Here is a 22,733-nt window from a genome sequence, read left to right as displayed (position 1 = left end):
CTGGCGCAGGAAAGTATTCAAAACTCGGAGTGCCTTGTTAAGCGTGACTCGGTTTAAAATCCGACAAGCTTTAAATATACGATGCTTATTGCTTACGCAGTCTATTGCTCCTATGAATTTGATTAAAAACGGTACGTCAATTTTAATAATACTCATTTTAATAATACTATCCCTAGCTCAATGTTGAAGAAACCCTCTAAGGAAGGGTTTAAAAACTTGTATGGAAAAGTGGTTGTAGAAGGTTGTATTTCCATTATATTGGGGTACAAAACAAATTGAAGGAATATAACTAGTAAGTTTAATTTACATTGAAGTAATACCTTCCTGGTTAGCTAATTAAGGTCTTCTGGATAATTCTGCGATGTCTTCCGGGAATTTTCTTTGTGCCATTTTATTCAAGTGAACTTTTCTATTCAAATCTACGAATCTGATTTTGTAAACAATCACTTCAATCGACGATATGTGGAAACAACTAGCTCACTCACAGAAACTAACAACACCAGCTAGTAGGGGAAAAATTCATCTAGGGGAAAAGTTGGCTTCGGCAATACCTTAACCTATTATCGTCAGGGGGGTAAACAACGTCCTTGAGAGCTCAATTTTGGCATGTGGATACATTGTGTTTCAGAGCAACTATTGGTCAAATTTGAGTGCTCTAGGACTTTGTTTACCCCCCTGACGATAATAGGTTAAGGTATTGCCGAAGCCAACATTTCCCCTACCTGATGAGGTTTGTTTGCGTGTGTGAGCTAGCAGTTAAGACAAATGGTCGATTGAAGTGATTGTTTACAAAAGCAGATACGTCGATTTGAATAGTTACGCTTGATTTGATCATCTCTGAATCTACACTGAGGCAAAAATACTTAAGAATTCCATAACGCATAACTTATGAACCCGGATGATTTTGATTTCTTAAGACGCTTATGCATTTCATAAGCGTGACTTATGATTTCCAGAAGCATCGATGAAGTTATAATTTTTGGATAATGCTAACGTTAGATGAAGCTTCTTTTTGTTCGCTGTTTTCGAATTACACGCTTCCATTTGAAATCAACCAAATTTGGAGCTGGGTGGCGGCAGAAAAATGTAAGTATTTGCATCCTATTTAAAATGATTTATGATTTTTTAATTTATGTCATTTCAAGCACCTTCAAAATTGTTTGCTAGTGGTGGCCAGCCCCTGAAAGAAAAAGCAGTTATAATCGGAAATCCGATCGTTGTAAGTTCCTGTTCCTTATTTTTTCCTCGTATTTTACCCCATTTTGTTTGTTCATTGTCACAGGATCTTAAACAGGAAATTCAGGAAAGTTATGCATCCGCTGAAGAAGATTCCAGCCATGTTAACAAACCAGTTAACGAAATTGATGATTCGAGTGAGTTCGTTCTACCAGCAATTTCGAGTTCAACAACCGGAAAGCAGATGACAATCACGAACGCAGCTGTATTTAAGTTTGAAATACCACCGAAAAGTTAAATTTGGTAGCGGAAAGTGCAGAAAAATTATCTACTGAAAGTTCTACAGAAAATCTCGTGAAAAGAGGATTATTTTCACTCCGAAGTACTATCAGTGAGCCTACATCGAATAAAAAGCTTCCTCCAGCTGTACGTACCGTCGAGATTTTTGAGCCAGAAGTAGCAGAGCATTTTCCTATGAACAGAAACGTTGAACAAGTTATTTTATCATATATTTGACTAAGTTCTAAAAATCCACTTCTTTACTCCTTCTAGGAAAAAGAAGAATATTCGACATCAGTGAACAGGGAATCACCTACTTTTCTGTCACCAAGTCATCTCCGAACTCTTTTGGTAAAAACAGATTACGGAAAACAAGTGTTGAAAGAAGCGACAACGCATAAACTTTCTAACGTGGGTCAAAAGCTAGTCGTCGACACGGTTGCCCGATTCCATTTATCTTTGGGACGAAAAACCACTGCAGAGTCAATAAACGACCTCAGTGAAGTCATTATTCGCGTTTTTTTCCCAAAGAATCAAAGGTAAAACTTAGTGAGAATATGACATATACCACAAAAGATTTTTTTTAATTTAGAGCTTGAAGGTGAATTTAATGTTAACATTCTACAATTGAGACCATACTGTTTGAAAATCGCGAACGAATGCCCTTTCAATGTGAAAGAAAAAGTTTTTTTTTGAACATTCGATCCAATTCAAAGGTTCACAATTTAAAATAGGTCAATTTATAACGATATCGGAAAGCGCATCGATCAAATTGTTAGAAATCGAAGATTTTGTGAAAAATAGAGAAACAATATAAGCAATGTGCAGAAATTGGGAAAAAGGAGCATATGATGATCATTTATTAACTTATGAAGCCGTAGAAAGATGTGATTCAATGTGTATTATTGGTATTAATGCAGTGATTGGATCTCCATTTTCTATTCATTAAGTGAAAAATCCGGATAAATAATGATTTTAACTAGATGTAGAGAATATTATTAATTTTAGTATTATCAATAAACCTATGTTGTTAATCAATTATATTTCAATTAAAGAACATTTAAGCCGTAGCAAATGATTGAATATTTTCCAGCAAGAACTCACGAGTTGATCGAGCTTTGTCCATCCTTAAAATAAATGACGGTTGGATAAATTTCGATCAATTTATGAGCTTCTTGTGATAATTAAATTTCTATTAAAAAATAATTTATATAGCATACTAAAGAATATTATAGCAAGTAAAAAATGATATTCATAGCTACGTATTATGATTTTAACAAGTAAATACGTATGTTATTCATAACACATGAATATGATTTTCATAAGACAACTTATGAAAATCTTAAGTGGTATGATGAACAAATTCCCCTCCGAAGTCATAAGATAAACTTATGATTTCCATAACAGATCCTTTTGTCGTGAAGTCATAAGTGATTCTTATGGAATTCTTAAGTATTTTTGCCTCAGTGTATGTCCCTTTTGATTTAACTACAAGTGCTCTAGTATTATTTTTGAAGCTTACTTAACTTGAATTTAGGTTCAGGTTCAGGTTCTGGTGAGTGCTCAGCGCAACGCAGCATTGGATATAATGCTTAGTTGCTATTTTGAAATAAGCAAACCCAATCACAGAGAACTGTCGATGAATGTGGTGGGACTTGTCAGAGGGGCATTTACTACAACACCTTATATCGAAACTCACCCATCGGAAGTTATGATGCAGCTGTAGGTTAGTGGTGTTACAGGTCGCCTGCGACATCGTCCCAATGATGCAAGGCAGTTTGGCAGCGGTGGCACTTAGTAAGCAGGAGAACACATCGCCCAGCGCTGAGGCGTGGTGCAAGTTGTCGAGGATTATCACAGCTGGAAGCTCCTCCACGGCACCCTCGGACATCGATGCCTGTTCGGCAATGTGACCCAGGTACTGTTGCAGCTCCTTGGAGGACTTGTGGTCGACGCTAAAAAAAGAAGGTTCAATTTAGATTGAAAAGGTAATTCAACCGAAAGACGAGACTAACTTGAAAGTGGCAATCGCTTCAGCGGGATTATCCCGACCGGATCGTGCCACCAGGAATTCCGCCAGCTTCCTTGCCAGATAAGATTTTCCGGTACCACTAGGACCACACAGGATCAATCGTCGGTGCTCGGTCAACAGTGAGATGTACCTATGCACTATGTTGCGAAGAATTAAACTTTCGAAAGCTAGGCTTCCAACACCCTGAAGGCAAATGTACAGCGTCTTCACGTTCCCGATAATGTACCCACAGGGCAGCAGCTCGGGGAATCCCATCTCTGGGCCACGTTTCGCTTCTCCCAGGTGGTAGGACGTGATCGAATCCGTATTGAGACCCAGATTGGTTCCGGGATCAATCTTTCCCAGATAGTCTTTGAACGTTTTTCTTACAATGTAATCCAGATTCTGCCAGGTGGTCTTCCCGGAGATGTACGTATAGGCAATGATATACTCATTGGGACTAGGATTGTTGCTTTCTGGTGGACCTGAGAACGATTTCCGACTTTTTTCACCGTTCTCAGACACTGACTTCTCGTCGATGTCGTCTCCATTCTGCGACGAGTGGTAATAGTTATCACATTCGTTCATTTCCTCCGCATATTTGGCGAAAGATTCCGGCTGACCAAGATAGACCGCAATAGCAATCTTCTTGCCGTCCACGGGATCAGCTACATCTTCCGCAGGGGTGGTCAGTATTTCAGTAACCATTGCTGCTCGTTCGATGGATGGAGAAAGCTCAGCAATTATCGCCGGGCTTAGCGGAGCCGGTGGAGGTTCTGGCGCCGGAGCAGGTGGAATATTGTCCTCTTCTGTTTCGTCTAGATTCTGTGGCAGTTCAAGCGGTGCTCGAGCCATTCCATTATCCGCAGCAAGGCTATACCTTCGTGGTTCACCCATCGAACCGCTTGGGCTGACGGGACCAAGCGAGACTTCGCTACCGGCCAGGGATCTTGTGGTAACCAACCGTTGCAGTCTCTCATTGTTATGCTTAAGGTTCATCATCTCGTGGCGCATCTTCATCACAGTGTCTTTGAGGCATTCCAGTTGGGAAGCGGAGTTAAGTGCTTCTAATCGGATATCGGTAAGGACCAGATCCTTCTCGCGAAGTTGCTTCTTCAGGTCTTCCACCATGGGATTACCATTTTGCTCAACGGCGTCGATTGGTTTAGCTACAAAAGAAAGACGGGACGCGTTATGTTGACGACAATGAGAGCTGGACAGTTGAGGAGCTTTACCGTTTTCAACCAGAGTAAGGGATTTGTGCGGACTACCGTTTTTGGTGGGCGACGGCGGGGGCAGTTGTGCGTTTGGCGGTCCGATTCCGGATTGCTTCTCACCGATTGGACCCATCGTCGTCGAAGGCTGCTGGTGATTATTATTTCCATTGCTACTGCTATGATGATGGTGGTGATGGTGATGGTGATGGTTTCCGGACGCCGGTGAACCCTGGTCTAGGTTTGACGACTGACTCACGTGGCGGTTGGTTTTGGAGATTTTTGCATTGCGGGAGAATGCTTTGGTGAAGGAACTTCGTAGCTGGAATTTTGAGATGGAAATGTGTGTTAAAGCGTGGGTGAGATTAATTCGTCAAAATCCCAGACCAACTTACCCATCCCTTTTTCTTCTTCTTATCCTGAGCCGAACAGCCAGAGCTGACCGAATTCAAAGAGCACATAGAGTCGGAACTATGATGCCTTTGCATTTCCGCACCGGTTGGCAGTGGTGGCGATGTCTTCTGATCTGTGTTCTACGAATAAAAAAAAAAGTGAAAAAGAATCGACAACAGCAAGTCATCAGTCATTAGTGTCAAGGTATCGTTCGCAAAGTGCCGCCGACCACTTACTCCATTTCCATTGACCTGTCCGTTAACTTGTACGCCCATACTCTGCATATGGGCGGTAGTTAGGCCAGCCTGGATCGATTGCTTCCGCAGCAGCTCAATTGTCTGTCGCATGTCCAAAATTTCGCTATCCTACATTTTTCGGGAGATAAGTCATCCATTAGTGACTAGGTAATTAGGTGAACTAAGTAAGTTGACTGAAATGTACCTTCTTTTCCGTCGTAGCCGTCAACGATTGTAGCCGGTGGGTCATGTTGGCCAAACTTTGCTCGAATGCCGCCACGACGTGTGCCTATGAAAAAGAAAATACCGTCAATTAGTCATTGCGATAATCGCCTTATTGAGGATATATTTTAAACTAATGGGACAAACACGCATGCGCAATAATGCCACGTCGATCGGCTTTTGGAACGCTATCGGAGAACTTAAAAGCTTATTTGTTGGAATGACTTTAAAGTAGTTTGGATGAATAAGACGATCAAAATGTCTGCTTCTCTTCCGATCAATTAGAGTTGACTATGACAGTAAGAGACAGACAGAGGCAGTGCTGCAGTCAACAAAAGTCGTAAACTACCCCAACTACTCTCCTAGCGAGATTTACGTCCTTTCGAATCATTATTGATTGTTGAAAGATTTATATCCGTTTTTCCAGCTCGTATACATCCGTCGTTAGTCATTGTTTCGAAATGGGAACTTGTGTCCATCAGATGAGACCATTGCAAAACAGAACGCTTTCACTGGAATTGATATTAATGGGGACTCTTTCGTCTTCGGCCATTCAACGCACAACATGCAACACACGAGACGATGTGCTTTACAATGTGTGATTTGATGAGTTGTCGTCATCAAAGTTTCGCTCTCTGTGCTCCAAAGATATGATTTATGCGCTTGGCTTTATGGTTATTGCTGGCCCTTCATTCCTTCGATCTCTTCGATGGAACTGGATGGGATGATTTGTGCAGCTGAGCTGAGCTGCTTTCGATGTGGAATGTTTATGATAATAATGTTGGTGATTTGGGATTGGAAGCAGGTACTGAAGATAGGAGAGGAAGGGTGGTTTGGGGATGGCATTCAAATTAAAATGTTATTGTCTTTGAAGGTTGTCGTAAATGTTGGGGATGGAACTAGATTGCTATTAATGGTGATCGCAGTAAACAACATTGAAGAAAATTGCTGTGACAATCAGTAGTGAATTAATGAGTATCTTTAAATTAAGTTTAGCTTGACGGGTGCTTTGAAATGGTCTTGAAAATGGTTCATTGTTAATCATCGCAACATGACTTTGAACAAATTGACTTGAAAATTTCTAATCAATCTTAATCTACAGCCTGGTAGCTACCCGAGCAGAGATTCAAAACAAAATGAAAACTAAATTTGATATTTTGAAATCTATTGGTTGATATCAAGATTCAAAATCAAAAACAACAAGGGACAGCCCTATGGGGTTGGACGCAATGGTGACGTAGGACTACGTGGTATTATATAATAAATGTTATTTGTCAACTGCAGCAGGAGCTTGTGTTTTGTGTAGGAATAGGAATTTGAGCGGGGTTCTTTCTGTTTATACTCTTTAGTATCACTATGATTGCTCTGAAAAGAACCTTTTGATATGAATCCCATATTCTTCGGTTCAATGATTGGGCACTCGCAAGAGTCTCGGCCCGTCTGCTGCTGGACAGAGGTTGAACTGGTGTCTGCGACAGGTTGGAAGGCCGCAGAAAATCAGTCTCCCAGCTAAAACTCCTCCCCCTTTCTCGTTAAACTTCTTCTCTCAACAAGTTGGTAAATCTAAGCCTTGAGCAGAAAGACGCTTAACACTTTTTTCGGCGAATTTATAATCCTGTTTCACGTAATGGTTCTTCTCTATGCCTGTTCAGATAAATTAGTACTTTTATTTATTTTCTCTACTGCGCTAGATTAAACGAGAAGAAATAAGAACGGATGTCGGTTACGCGCTAGAATAATTGAAAATTCGATAAATATTTAAGCTGGAAAAATCTTTGCGATTAATCGTTAATCGAATAATTGGCATCCCTAGAAAATAGTGTCATTTCATGTTTTTGGTGGTCCTTCAAAAATGTCGAACATCATAATTGCAACCAGCAAGTGTAACCCAAGAACCAAAAGCGGTGCTATGCTAGTTTTCATTGCTATGACGACGACTGAATTAAGGGGCATAGAAGCAGAAGGGTGAAAGTCAATTCTCTTCATCGATTTTCTCTTTTGATGACCATGGCTTCACTAACCTATTTTGCAGTATTTCTGCTATGCAATTCTACCATAGAGCAACAAACGTATCAATGAATGTGCTTGCCGTCGAGTTATTAACTTAACAGAAAGTCGATGAAGAGAATCGCTCAAAATCGCTGGCACCCCTGCATTTTGTGTGGTCGTTGGGGGCGTATGGTTCTGAATATGGCGATGAGTGTGCAAAATGTTACGCAATTGCATCCTCCCTATTCGCTCACGCCCTCTGATGACAGCGTTGGGGAAGCAGCAATGCTACATCGACATGTTTCACCTAGAAACCATTCTCTGATGACTGTGTTGGGAAAGCAGCATATGTATGTGCGTAAATGGTGGATTTGTTAGTTATTTCGATGCTTCTGGACAATGCTTGACACTTTTCAAAAGTTTCTTGTTGAAAATCAACAGTGCGAAGCATTGCTATCTATGCGTAGAAATATTTCTGATCAATTGGTGATTAAATTATTGAAATGTGTCCAGGGGCAGATGAACTATTAACGTTCAAAATCTTTCATAATTTCGTTACATGTTCCATTTTCGGTTTTCACAAAGTGTACCCTTATATATAAATCAAAGACGTAGTTCTTCGTCAAAAATGTTATCGATAAGTTTTCATCTATTCAAAATAAAAACAAACCTATATTTCAATCAGTTCTCAACATGATAGTATGCAATGGAAATAATATCATTTGTTTTCCAATTGATATTCGAACAGGACGAAATTAATTTTATATCGATTTGTTTATTCAATTCACAAGCAGATTAATATCAATTAATGTTGTAACATATAACTGCAAACATCATAATTGTCTTTGTGATGTGCATAAAGAAAACAGCAAGCATTCTGATTGACTCGTAAGACAAAAAAAAAGTAGATTTAGTGATAAATGTGGATGCTATAAAATATCAAATTTTGTTTTCATTTATATTTATTTAGAAATATCAAAATAAAATCAAAATAGCATATCAAAATATTCAAAGTGTTTTTATGTTACTTCATACACGAAGTTTGCGATTGTCAGTATTGTTTGGAAATTCTATCTAACATAAAACTTTAGTGTTTTAATTATATTTTGTCGATTTATTAGCTAGAGAATGATCTTAGAAGTGGGTAGATTGATAGTTCCGTTAAAGTACGGCAGTATGAAAATTGAATAGAAGTTGAACATGAGCGAAGGGCCATTAATGCAACAGTGCAAGTCAATGCTTTCGGCCAAATTGAGCTTTAGGTAGTGATGAAACGTCGCTAGAACTATTCCACAGCCACAGGCAGTATTTGAGCAAAGTCAGACGCACATTTTTTGCCTGTAAATTTGAAGACATACTTCAAATCTCCTCATACATTGTACGGGTTAGGCAAAAAGTTTGCGTATGACTAGCACTGTCGCATTAATGGCCCTTAGCTCATTTTCAACTTCCATTCAATTTTCATACTGCCGTACTAACGGGGTATAACTAAAAAATGAGAATTTTCTTTGAGTGCCATAACAAAAAGACTTGTTTATAGAGAGGAAAACAGATTGATTTAATTTGAAGGGACGTCCCTTTACTTTAAAAAAATAATGAACATTTGAATACGGTCCATCATCAGCTGTTCGACAAAGCTTTGTCCTGATGTTTGAACAGGAGCGTTGTACAGCTTCTTTATCCATTTGGCCAATGCATCTTTTGATTCTATTAATCAGTTTTTTACAGTATTTGGCTCTCCAGTTGTTTTTGTATACAAGCAAACTCAAATATCCAAAGAAATCTTCAATCGGGCGACACGGCGTAATTCCGGGTCATCCAGCGGCATTGGGATTTTACGGTTGATATCTGTTGCTCCGTGTATTCTGGTGCTCTTGATTTCTTGTGGCAAACTATTCCTATCTTCTTCAACGTCTTGCAGATGTAAGGTTGCGTAGTCTTGAACTTTTATGCTGCATCGGATTGACTAATCGAATCCTTGTTGTTAAAAGTACTATGGAGCAATCTAAGTCCTTTCTTGTCCATTATTTTAGCCGGTCTCCCACTACCACTCCTACGAGCTGTTCCTGACGATGCCAGGATACGATAGATGGTTGAAACTGGAACATTCTCGCTTTTAAAATGGTTCACAGTGAACTTTTTCCCGTGATTTATGTTCGTTTGATAGAACTGTACAATCCGCTCGCGTAATGCTTCTTGCTTCGACGGCATTTTGAGCACAACTGAACAAGTTGGAACCAAACAAAACATACGATTATGTTGGGGAAACAGAGAGCATTGATTCACATAATCTTTCTTTTCTCTGTGCACGTTTGTGGTTTGGTATGAGAGAGTTAAAATCATTCCCATTTTTTAGTTATACGCCGTTATAACGGAACTATCTACCTACCCTCTTCTAAGACCATTCTCTAGCTAATAAATTATCACACTAAAGCTTCATGTTAGACAGCATTTCCAACCAACTCTTAATATCAAAATATGTTATCAACATGATTTCAAAAACAAAATTTGATATAATTTTGATATCCAACTTTGCTCGGGTACGCAACGATAGTGTTTATGTTAATTTTCAGTATGTGCTATATTTCGTTCAGGAGATAGGAAGTTACTGTCATTGCAAAAGTTGATCAGGCAGCCAAAAGCTTTTGAATGGTGAGAAAATTAGTTCATAATTATGTCACTACGCAGCGCTGGTGTTCCTATGAAATTTCAAGATGCGCTATACCTCGAGATCTTTACTATCTGGGAAGATACTCTTTTGGGCAAAGTTTTTCAACTAACCAAGGCCTTCTACATGTTGGACAGTTAATGTGAAAATATACTCACGACGTGGCACTTTTGTGCATATGAACTTCTAAAATGTGCTGTGTCTCACGATTCTGACCGCCTGCAAAATGTGTGTCTTTGGAATAAAAGTTGAAGTAGCTAGATCCTTTCGAATGAAGCACAGATTAGTTCATCATTCTGCCACTACGCAGCACTAGTGTACTTCCAGTATTTTTCCAGCTACACCCAACCGTGGGATGTAAAATTTGTTACAATAATGAGAGATTCATCATCGCAGGATGCTAGTGGAGGCCGCATAAATGGAGGGTGAGATAAAGGGTGGCCATTTTTTTCGCCGCTGAACGCCAGTTTGCCTTAAACTGCTTCTCGCTTTCAACAGTTTTTTTGGGTTTTCTTCAGACTCCGCTCTACGATGACCCAATATTTTCCGATTGGGCGGAGCTCTGGCGTGTTGGGTGGGTTCTTCTCCTTGGACATCACATGCACGTTGTTGGCGGCATACCACTCTATGGCCTTTTCTCCGTAATTGCAGGATGCCAAATCCGTCCGAAACAGCACGGAGCAATCGTGTTGCTTCAGGAAAAGCAGCAGACGTTTTTCCAGACACTCATTCATATGAATTTCTTGGTTGACGGTCTCAATGAAAAGGTCGCTTTTCAAGCCACAGGTACAGATATTCTGTTAAACCAGATATTCGACAGTTCCATATGCTTGAAAATGTCTGCCATCTTTCCCCGTCCGTTGTTTTGGTAACTTATAACGATTTCGCTAATTGGGCGTGCGAGTAGCTCGGATTTTCGCGATGCGCGTGCAAAATTTTGATGCATTGGACGCCATTTTGATAACTGAAGAGCAAATGTCAAAATCAAAATAGAGGCATCATTCTGCATGCACAGTGAGGGGTGTTCAAGTTTTTCAAATGATCGATCAAATGAACTGCGTCAAGTTCAACACTCCGAACACGATGCCGCCGATAAAATGTGCAACAGCAAATTGGCAATGTTTGAAAAATCATTGCTCAGCAATTTATCAATAGATTTTAAATATTTTGGTAGCGAATAAATCTTTAAAGCATGTAGTTTTAAATATTGCAATTTTGCCGTTACACATGTTACAATTTTGATCGTAACACCGTTTTTACCGAGCTGCGGTCCAATGCAAGAAAATGTAGACCGAAGAATGTGAAGTGTTTTATAGTGAGGGAAATGAATTATACCGACAAAATCGAAAAAAGGTTGCGTTTATCAGACCTGTGCTTTCTCCACTGTTTTCTCCATGCTTGGAAATGAAGTCATGCTAAAAGCGAATAAGAAGCGCTCATAGTACGATAACTCGATTTCGTATGCTTTTTCTGCTGAACGGGAATTGGAGAGAAACGTGGCAAGAATGTGCGTTGTTTTATAATGTTACAATAAATAAAATGGTTGCTTGCAGGCATGGAAAATCATTTACATTCATTTCATGCATTCATTTACATTCATTTGCTCTAACTTTTTTCATAAACAGCATTCCACAAAATCTTGTATAGAGCTTAAGTAGGTTTTGTTATTAGCTACAACTTTTGCTCATAATTAAAATCTGTATCTCTTATGCATCACGAATTAGAGCGGGCAGAACTTGTTACTGTTTTTCAGTGAATGTAAAATACATTCTTTGAAAAACAGTAGTGGCTTATGTTCGCTCTGGTGCGTCATGCATAAGAGATGTGGAATGGAGTTGTTAACAAAAGTTGTAGCTCATAACAAAACCTACAAAAGATCCTTTCATTATTTTGTGGAATTCTGTTGATGAAAAAAGTTAGGGGCAAATGAATGTAAATGAATGCAAGAAATGAATGCAAATGATTTTCCATGCCTGGTTGCTTGTATAGTCGAAAGCGTAGACGGAACACGAAATAAAATAGATAAAAAATCGCTACATCGTCTGCAAGGTTAACTTATAACATTCGCTGCGGAGGATGGTAGAAAATGGTTTTTGAAATCACACCCCCAATTTTGCCTGGAATCAGGCGTAACAGCTTTTGTGAACAATGACTTCTCGCGATGATTTTTATGAATTCAAGGCACGCCCACGCAAACCAGCATTATTGTCGGGCAGGGGAAGTCTTACCCTACCTGATGGTGATGTTGATTTGCGTGGGCGAGCCTTGACTTTCAAGACATCATCGAAAGAAGTCATTATTTACCAAAGCTGTTAGGCCCTAATTCCATGACCTTGACAAATGTCCAAAAAATACTCTTTTACAAATGTATGGTAATGCTGAGCTATTAGGGTGATAAATACAGATGAGACTAGTGAGCTGAATGGTGTTTGGAATGAGGGTGACGTGCTTGGCACAGATGGCCCACTGCGACTCACGAAGAGCTACTGATTCCGATCAATAGCGGTGTGGCTTCTTCCTCCTTCTATGGATGCTCATGTGGGCTGCATCTCACTGCTTGCAGGCAGCCTTTCGTTGTGTACTGGAGAACAATATTCAACGCCACGCTCGGAAAGAACTGCTGCTGCTGCAGCTGATACCGACGACCGGACACCACCACACACGGTGATTGGAACTGAATCCGATCAGCGGTTGAGGCTAGCCTTGGTAGCTAGCTGCTTGCGGGGAGCCTTTCGTTGTGTACTGGAGAATACCACCACTCACCACGCGGTGATTGAATAAACACCGTTTGGTGAGACCGGATGGAATTCAACTTTGAAATATGTATTAAGGAATTTGCTTTTCACCGGCAATCGGTGATAATTTTAATTAGCAAAGCAACAGTTGCACATTCATGCAGTTTTCAATAGTGACAATTTGAAAAATGAAAAAATCTTAAATTTAACAGATGCGTAGACATATATCTGTTCGACTGGTGATAAAATTATTGAAATTGGTCCAGGGCAGCTGAGTTATTAGCGTTCGAAATCTTTCATAATTTTGTTAGATGTTCCATTTTAGGTTTTCACAAAGTGTACCCTCATATAGAAATTACAGACGTAGTACTACGTCAAAAAAAAAAACAAATCTTGAAACTTGCCTAATTCCCAAGCATTTCATCTAAAATGTGTATCAATTTGTGCTGAGTGCGGAATTTGGCCCTCGTGAAAATTTGAAGAGATCTAGTGCAGGTCAGCAATCATGACGGTCATTTTTGGGCACTGCAAAGATTTTTTTTATAAAAGACCATGCATATCGTAGTTGCTGCTACTCCGTTTCTAATCAAAACAAGTGGAATTGCACAGCTAACCTTATATGATGCTTGGGATTAGCTTATCCATGTTCAATGGGCAAATTCACAAATTCAAGCTATTTATAGATCATCAGTGGACGCCGACCTCGTCCACACGGTCTTTTGGAAAGGAAGAAGGGTGATTAGTATGACAATCGTTGTTATAGAGACCGTGTTTACGGTGTCTGCATCTATACGATTGCTGTTGGAAGGAAAGTTGTGTTAGTGTGGGTCAGATTGTTTTTGATCTGGATTCACAGTGGTAAAGGTACGTTAAGGCTATAGATACTATAGATTCCATAGATAAGCGGAGGCACATAAAGTTGTTTTGGCAACCATGAAAAATAAATGATCTTACTGGCATCCGTGAAACAAGTTCATGCCATCATAGAGCTCTTCGTTGTGCAGTTTTGTTTTGTTTCGTGCGTAAAAGTTCAAAATGAAGTGTAAAGCAAATCTTTGCAACAATGAATCGAGGAATGGTTTGCTTAGTCTTTCTTTCTTCTGTTGTCAGCGAAATAAATCGGAATGTGGAGTGTGGAAAGCGTTTTGTGCTCATAATATTACAATACTTCTCCCTCAAACAACACCATGATGACGTCAGGCTCGTTTGGCTACACTAACTGACAGTTCGTTTGGCTACATTATACTTTGCCTACGCTTATCTATGGAATCTATAGTATCTATAGTTTAGACTATATAATTTGTTGGTCTGATTCGAGCGGACTGCTCGATAATTTTGTCGGTTGCAATTTTAGGATGCGTTCACACTTTTTCGACAGGATGATTAGATTTAACGTTTGATTTGTCGAACGAAATAGGTTTGCGTTTGATTTTCATTCGGCTCATCCAGCAAAGTAGCCCAAAGTTAAAATATTGATTTTTTTTTTAATTTCATGGATTTGAACCACTAAAGAACGCTTGATTTGTGTTTTGATGGCATCCAGCAGCAACCCTAATAAAATTTGTATAGTTATTTTACTTACTGGAATAGTTCAGTCATTTCGTTCGGGTAAGGTATTTTTTTTTATTAGGGAAGGTAAACCGATTTCACTATTCAATAATGTCCTGTGATTGTCAAAGAGATGCCGTAATGACTTTGATCATGGCATGGTCAACAAAATTAGTGTTTATATAATACGAAGCATGTATTCTATAAGAATAAGTATGCCAGACAGCAGGTCTTAGAGCCTGCTAAGATTTTTTTAGAGCTTCAGAGAGGTTTGGAGATGTACTGAGAAATTTGTTAAGCTTCGTAGATCTTGAGAACAGAACTACAAAAAAATTAAAAAAAAATTTGCACAAATTCATAAAACATTTACAAAAGAGATCGTTGGTCTTCAGATAAATGTTTAAAGAAATTTTCAAAACTTCAAGCAAGCTCAAATATTTTCAGATCAATTTGTGAAACTATAAGCGAGCGAAATTTTGCAAATTTTGCAAGTCCAAGAATCTGTACAGTGAAATATAAAGTATTTCACAGAAGTTTTAAGATCTACTGAAAAATTATTCAACATCAGAAAAGTTCACAGATCTTCAGAACAAAGCTACAGAACTTTAAAAAAACAGAACTTCTGAAAAATCACAAGAATGGTCATAGATCTTCCGATAAATTTGGAGACCTTCAAACCAGATTTTTTGATACATTTTAAGAATCTCAGAAGTTTAAATGGATCTTCAGTAAAATTTGCAGAATTTCAGCGAAGTTCGGCGATTTAAAAAAAATATTTATACGATTTCATGGAAATTTGTAGATTTTGATAGAGACATTTAAAACTTCCAGGAAGCTCAAATATTTTCAGATAAATTTTGAGAACTTAAGGTTATTTATGAGATATTCAGGGAAATTTTTAGATCTTCAGGATAGCCCGAGAGCCTACAGAGGAATTTACAAAGTTTGCAGATCTACTCCACGTTTTTTTTTTTGTAGATCTTGAGAATAGAACTACGGAGCTTCAGACAATTTTACAGAACTTTAAAGATATTTGTAGGAATTTTTCAGAAAGTTGCACAGTTTCAGAAAAATGAGAGATCTTCAGAAAATTCGTCAAATGTCAGAAAAGTACCTCAATTCCAAAAAAAAAATCGCAGCGAAGTACAAAAGTACAAGACAGGCAGAACTCCATGGAAGTTGGAAAAAGATAGATCTGAAGAACTTCAGAGAAGCCGTATACCTTAACAGAAGTCTGTAGAACGTCAGAATGTTCATACGTTTTTAGAAAAAAAAAATCCAAAACTTCAACAAAATTCACAAAGCTTCGGTAAAGTTCACCAATCTTTAGAAGTATTTAAACAACTTCAGAGAAATCTGGAAATTTTCAGATACATTTTTAAAACTTCAGCGAAGTTCAAATATTTCAGATAATTTGTAGAGCTTTGCGGAATTTCAAAGTACTTTTGATAAATCTGCAGAACTTTATGGAAATCCAAGAATCCGCAAAGAAATTTACAGAACTTTAGAGAAGTTCGGAGATCTACTGAGACATTTATTGAACTTAAGGGCAGTTCGTAGATCTTTAGGGCAGAAAGTTTACAGAACTTCAGAAAACTGTACAGAATTTGTAAGAAATTTTAGGAACTTCAGAAAAGTTCAGAGGGTAGATCGTAAATCTACTGAAAAATCTACAGATGTGTAAATAAATTTCGAGAATTGTATTGTGGTTCTTGGATTGTAAGAGAAATTAACAGAACTTCAGGTAAGTTCGTTGATCTTTAGCAGGGGTTGAAAAAGTTGACGTTTTTTACTACACTCGCTTCGTTTTCGTGCGCGACAGTCTGTTTTTATTTGCACACTCATGCTCTAGCGTCGTCTCTCTCACACAACACGAGCGGTAGAATAACATTCGAGCTAAAAAAAAATAATCAAAATAGCTATCATATGACATGTGTGATTTCGTTGTAATTCCTCAATTTGGGGTAAATCAAACCATTTCTGATCAGAATTATTATTACTAGGACATCATCGGTTGCTATTTTCAGAATTCACACAAGCACAACATCAGCAGCTCTTATTATGAGAAAAACTAAAATACATACATTCGTGACGATTTTCGGCGACAGTGTCGTATAACAGAGCCTGTCATATGACATTTTGGTTTGGTACTGTACTATGATAGTTTCGGAGGCAAAGGCAGTCAATTATCACAGAAAATGTGTCGACTTCCATGACTGTTTATAAGACTGATCTTTAGAGATATTTACACAGCTTCAGAAAAATTAATGAAACTTCAGAAAACTTCCGGAAAGCTTAAAAATTCCAAGATAATCTTTTAATCTTTAAGAAAATTGTGTAGATGTTCAGAGGTATTTGAAGATATTCATTGAATCATGAAAATCTACAGAGAAAGTTATAGAACTTTCGAGAAATTCGTAGATTATATGAAATTTTGTGAACATGAGAGATAATTGTTGATCTTTAAGGATCTTAAATCTGCAGGGATTCAGGAACTTTGTAGATTTTTAGGAAATTTTCCAGAAGAATTTTAAAGAAATTTGTAGAACTACCGAGAAATTTGCAGATCTTCAGGAGAGTTTGTTGAACTTTAAATATATTTTACCAGAGAACAGAAACAAAACTCGAGGGACGTCCGAAGGTCTTCAAAGAAATACATATGCAGAATTGAGTTCTTAACAGAAATTTTCAAACTCAAGGAATCATGTAGATCTATAGAGAACTTTTCCCAAAACTTTGTCGAAAGTTGGTATCGTCATCCTGGCATCCCTTCATATCGCAGCTCTGGAAGGACAAGATGAGTCAGATCCCTGCCGGTGTTCCTTCTGAGCATCCATTTCCTACTCCACCAAGTTCACCTTCTCCTTCTCATTTTATTTATAATAATAAAAGCAAAAACGTCTGCCGAAGCTAGAGCAATTTTCCGGTAATTCATGATGGAAGTATTTACTTTTGATTCCTGATGCAGTTTTGTTTTGAAATCTAATTTGACAGGTCTTTCGACATGTGCAAGCAGTGTGAACACCAGCAAACAGGGGGATTCGACAAAGTCAAAGTCGACAAAGTCGTAAGTAAATTCGAGCAGATTTTTCATTATGGCGGCGGTCAAAATCAGACCAAGAAATCAAAAAGTCTAAACGGACCTTAAGTGATGCGATCGGTAAAACAGATTTGTTTATTTAAATCTAATGGGTATATAGAAGTAGGCATAGTGACAAATACAAATACAAGGGACGGGCCTGGGATTGAACTACCAACCTTCTGCTCAGTAAGCAGAACCGGTAGCCATTAAGCTACCGAGTCTCATTTTTTGTTTCGGTACTGCAAGGATTTACCTTAAAGTTAAATGAGTAGCCTTCTTGCTATTTCAAAAACTAGTAAAAAATTCTACAAATCAGTTATGCAGAAAAGTTAAATCAAAACAAACCGAAAGCATACTAAACTCCTTTCAAAGCACTACATACAACAAGAAAAGCATCCATTCAAACGGCTGTTCCTTATCTACGATCTTCTCGCAACCCAACCGCGGACAGCCATTGCTAGCCATTGGTTAAGCACGAATTAAGCTATCACTCCATTAACCTCTCGGTGTTCTCTTAACCCCCCCCCCCTTGTCCCCCCCCCCCCCCGTCTGTTCGGTGCTGATGAATGAAGTCAAATGGCTCACTAGACTACTTACATTTTTCTACGCTTCATGCGATTGGTGACGAGATAGTTGAGCGCCTATGGAGGTGCCAAGAGGGCAAGCAAAATGCTCAGCTTTCAGCATGCATTTACTTTCCTAGACTTGATTAACCTATTCAGCACGTGATTATTCAATCAATAAACCAGTCCACGATGCATGTCTACATTGATTGTAGGGTTGATGCATGGCTGAAGTAGATCAGTCACCTTTTTTTTGTAGTTCTCATAAACGCATCATGTATCATCCATGGCAATTAAAACCAGGTGCTAATATGAGCCAAATTGCTGGTCAATAATAGCTTGCATGCTTGATCAATAAAAAAAAAGCTCATATGCACCATTTGGGAACTCGGTCATTTGGTTTAATGATTCCCAAACACAAACAGTAATTACAAACATGCAAATAGCCGCGCGGGGATGGAAGTGTGGTAAAACTATTAATTTAATTTCGTTAGCACTTTTTACAGGCTCGCGTATCTTTGGTCCGTTTCCGATAATTGGGCTGATTTTGGGCTGTGAAATTTGAAATTGGCTTTCGCTCGGTTGCTCGGTTGGGATGCAATTAATGCGATTCGATAATTCACGACGATTAAGCGAGGTCACGTGATTCATGTTGCTGAAAATTGAGTGTCATAAATCACTTTGGCTTTGTAGCTGAAATGGGTTTACCTATTTTTGGTTACAGTCCATTTACTAATGCTGTTGCCACTATTTTTGGGAGGAGTGACTACCTACCCCAAAACGTGTTCGTCCAAAGATAAAAGTTATGTTTGCTCGAGGGGATTGAGTCCAATATTGAAGAGTGGATTAACTAATCATCCCGAGCCAAGGACGACGCTGGGAGGGAAAATATTATTTTAGTGGAGCAGATATAATCAACAGAAGTCGATCAGCTGCCGGTGAACCTGATTGATTGACAGCGAAAATCGAATTGACACTATTGATTAGGTATGTAAATGTGTTATTGCATCAGCAAGGTTTTAAGGTGGAGTTAACAAATTGACTGGTTGAGCCACGTTTTACCATTTAGCTGACAGCACTGACAGAGGACCCTCTGAGGTTGACATCGGTTTATCCACCTCAATTACGGTACTCAAATTTCTCGAGAAATGAGAAAAAAAAAGCGTTCATCTTTACATTTCAATAGCATCAAAGCTTTTCATCATCTCAGCTGCGACCTCAAACGACCACCACTCAGGTATCATTCAAAGAAATAAATCTCACCAATAATAACAGTAATCTCGGCTTTCTCGCTATGTGCCACACCTCCTTTCGATTGTTTTCCCCCTTCGACAAGTACCGCGACCGTGAGTAATGGTGCCTACCTACCTAGATGTAACACAGAATCAAATGAAGCAGCAACCAATATTTACACAACAAAAGCCTCGCTGCTTCTATGGAAACCGTCGTCGTTGTCGTCGCCATGGAAAGCGTAACAGAGCTTCATGGAGGTTACTGCTTTGTTTCGACAGTCACCAACGCGGATGAATGGATTATAGTAAGCGTTGTGTGCTGACGTCTAACCCGGTTTCCAGGAACCACCGTCGAACCTCTAATTATTGGCACATAGCGGGACGTACTGATAAGACGAACTGAAATAAGCTTCTTGCGAGTGGTAGGTATCTACAGTATAAACAAAAACAGAAATTCTACGTCTTATGTAACGGAAAGCGGAACCACGGAATCAGCGGAGGCGAAAGATAAACATAATCTTTGGAATTTAGTTAGCCCTTCGGGCTACTCCAGTAGACAGCCGGGCGACGGTGGAGCGACGAATGAATATTTTGAAAGTTCTTTTTCACAATGAAAACTTACTGCAATCAGGATGGCCGAGTCGAATCGAAGTGTGGGGGGTCACCGAAGAATGTTGTTTGTAATAATATTTCAACATTTTCGATGGAAGGGGAAACTTTTTAAGAGCTTTTGAACGCTCTAATTCATATCAACATCATGCAAGTAGGCGAGGGGGAGAGGGGGGATATTGAAATCATATTACCGTAAAGATGACTTTGCAGTTCACTGCGCTTGCTAAGTTATATACCTGCTCTACGGGTGGTACGATCCGCTCGTTCAAGTTTGCATTATTATTGTTATTATTGAGCAATGTGTATAAATATCAGGTGACAATAAGCGCACCCACAGGCGTAGTCAGGAGGCAGGGGTGCCTTGAGGTTGTTAGTTCAAGATTCATAAAAAATGTTCATGGTAAAATTTTCAAAGTAACACAATTTTTTTTTAACAAGATCTCCCAACCATGAAATTGACTTAAGCTGCAACATCATGATGATTTTCGGAGGACAGTGACTTGAAAAAGAAAATAAAAGTGAAAGGTAGGGGAAATGGCTCTAATGTTGGCCTATGGATCTAAGATTGGGCCCATCGCTAAAAATCTGCTATTTATCAATTGTATCTAGATGAACGCGTCATTGGGACGGTACTAATGGATATATATACATTTCCCCTATTTGGTTACTGTGCGGTTGGAATCGCTAGAGGAGGAATTGTTTAAAAATGACTAGAGAAAAATAAGCATCGGGAATGCGCTCCCGGATATATTGATTTGGTGAGTACGTTCCGGTTGAGGATTGTTCTTATACATTTCTCGATTGCATTTTCGAGGGGACGTGTCTGCTTTTGTGGGTCGGTTTGGTGTGGCTGGTAGCTCGCTGCGCCTCTGATGGTGGTGTCGACATGCGTGGGCGGGATGCCGGTTGCGCCGGATTGGGGATCGGATGCATTGTTTGCGATAGCGGATGCGTCCTTTCGGGGAGTAATTGAGATTTATTTTCATCGTTTCATTTTGTCAGAGGGATGACCTCGATCGCATGAAGCATGTTCCTTGAGGTTTTTACGGTTAGGTGAGCCGAGCGTAGCATTTTTCTGAGGAGTAGAATGCCTACTGCCAAATCATTCCACTTAGCTTCAGAGCTTGTGAGCGAAGGGGGATAAAATGAGAGTGAGGTTTGCTGCCATTCATGTTCATGTTTTCTATCACACGCTCTTAAGCTGGGTTTAGATAGGGCAAGTCAATTGATCAAGTCAGTTGAATTCAACTGACTTGAACGCGAATTGAACGTGTAAACCATGCCATTCAACTGACTTGATCAACTCACTTGAATTGAAAGAAGTTGAACCAGGCTCAACTTTTCAAGCCAATTGAATTCAACTGAGTTGATCATTTGATTTGCCTAGTCGAAACCCAGCATTACTCTCACTCTGGGTGAACTCTGAGCTTCTTGCGTCGAACAAAAAAGTCATCCGGAGTCTCGAAAAGCGCACCTCACGTCAAATCATCCTCTCGCTGACGTTCACTCTCCCTCTCTCTCGAGGAGCTTTTGTTAACTTCTTCCATATTCCTGCCCCACTCGCTCGAGGTGAGGGCTGGCTAAACTCGCAGGACAAGAGTGTTTTAAAACCTCCAGTGAGTTTGAGGAGTTTCAGCAAGCCTGCGAAAAATCCATTATGATTTTTTTTTCAAGCTGAAGCATGATTCATTAAGAAAATAAATGTCGCTTGGCACTTGACCGATTAGTTTTTGTTGTGTTGTTAGGTGTGTCTTTAACATGATCATGAGGGCCGTGGTTGAAGACTGACGGTAGTCACGGCGGCTCGTGGTGGGTTTGGTGGTTTTAACGACAAAATATGAAAGAGAAAACAGTCGTAGTTGCAATATAAGGCTTATAAACGACTTACATAGGGCATGCTAAGCTTTATATTAGTCGCATATTAGACTTATATTAGACTTATATTGCAAAAAGGCGTATTAGCAGGCTTGTTGGTTACTTGGGTCGACTGAATACTTTCAGCCCATCGATACTGGAATAGCTTAGGATCCAAATTGTAAAGATTCCCTATTTTCAGCTGTTCAACAGGATGGAGTTGTTGTTTGAACCATTAAGTTTATCAATTTAATTTATCTGTACACTGAAACCTCAATTTACGAACCAAAACGGGGGTTCGTAAATCGAATTAGTGCGTAAAAAAAACCTCGTTATTTGGGATTTACTTCGTAAAAAGGAAACTCGTTATTTGGGATTTACTTCGTAAGAAGAGGTTTCTGAAAATATTGTCAAATACCCCACAATATGGGTATTTTTGGAATCAGGATGACGTGTAGGGACCGGAAATCGATGTCTGACGCCATTTTGAAATCCAAGATGGCGGCTTCTGGTTACAGAAAAACTTGGAAATCCAGCCAAATACCCCACAATATGGATATTTTTGGAATCGGAGTGACGTGTAGGGACCGGAAATCAATGTATGACACCATTTTGAAATCCAAGATGGTGGCTTCCGGTTACAGGAAAACATGGAAATTCTGTCAAATACTCCACAATATGGGTATTTTTGGAATCGGAGTGACATGTAGGGACCGGAAATCGATGTCTGACGCCATTTTGAAATCCAAGATGGCGGCTTCCGGTATCAGAAAAACTTCGAAATTCTGTCAAATACCTCACAAAATGGGTATTTTTGGAATCGGAGTGACGTGTTAGAACCGGAAATTTATGTCTGACGCCATTTTAAAATCCAAGATGGCGGCTTCCGGTTACATAAAAACAGAAAAATTAATGTTAA

General features: G+C 39.2%; 1 protein-coding gene across 8 annotated transcripts in view; it reads right to left on the bottom strand.

Moving 5' to 3' along the window:
* Positions 1–22,733, bottom strand: part of LOC135714989 (protein sickie-like) — a 511,961-nt gene that overhangs the window by 16,904 nt on the left and 472,324 nt on the right. For 7 of the 8 annotated variants that reach the window (XM_065238435.1, XM_065238394.1, XM_065238403.1 and 4 more), the window contains 5 exons: positions 5,515–5,598; positions 5,310–5,438; positions 5,076–5,213; positions 3,471–5,002; positions 3,155–3,410 (listed from right to left, as the gene is read on the bottom strand). In XM_065238435.1, coding sequence (XP_065094507.1) covers positions 3,155–3,410; positions 3,471–5,002; positions 5,076–5,213; positions 5,310–5,438; positions 5,515–5,598 — 2,139 coding nt within the window. The remainder of the gene's footprint in view (positions 1–3,154; positions 3,411–3,470; positions 5,003–5,075; positions 5,214–5,309; positions 5,439–5,514; positions 5,599–22,733) is intronic. The other variant, XM_065238411.1, reaches the window with a different exon arrangement.

The sequence above is a fragment of the Ochlerotatus camptorhynchus genome, unplaced genomic scaffold, assembly GCF_037179485.1.
Source record: "Ochlerotatus camptorhynchus isolate MF236.1 unplaced genomic scaffold, CSIRO-AGI_Acam_v1.1 ptg000045l, whole genome shotgun sequence".
Lineage (NCBI taxonomy): Eukaryota > Metazoa > Arthropoda > Insecta > Diptera > Culicidae > Ochlerotatus > Ochlerotatus camptorhynchus.
This window is presented reverse-complemented; position numbering and strand designations above follow the sequence as displayed.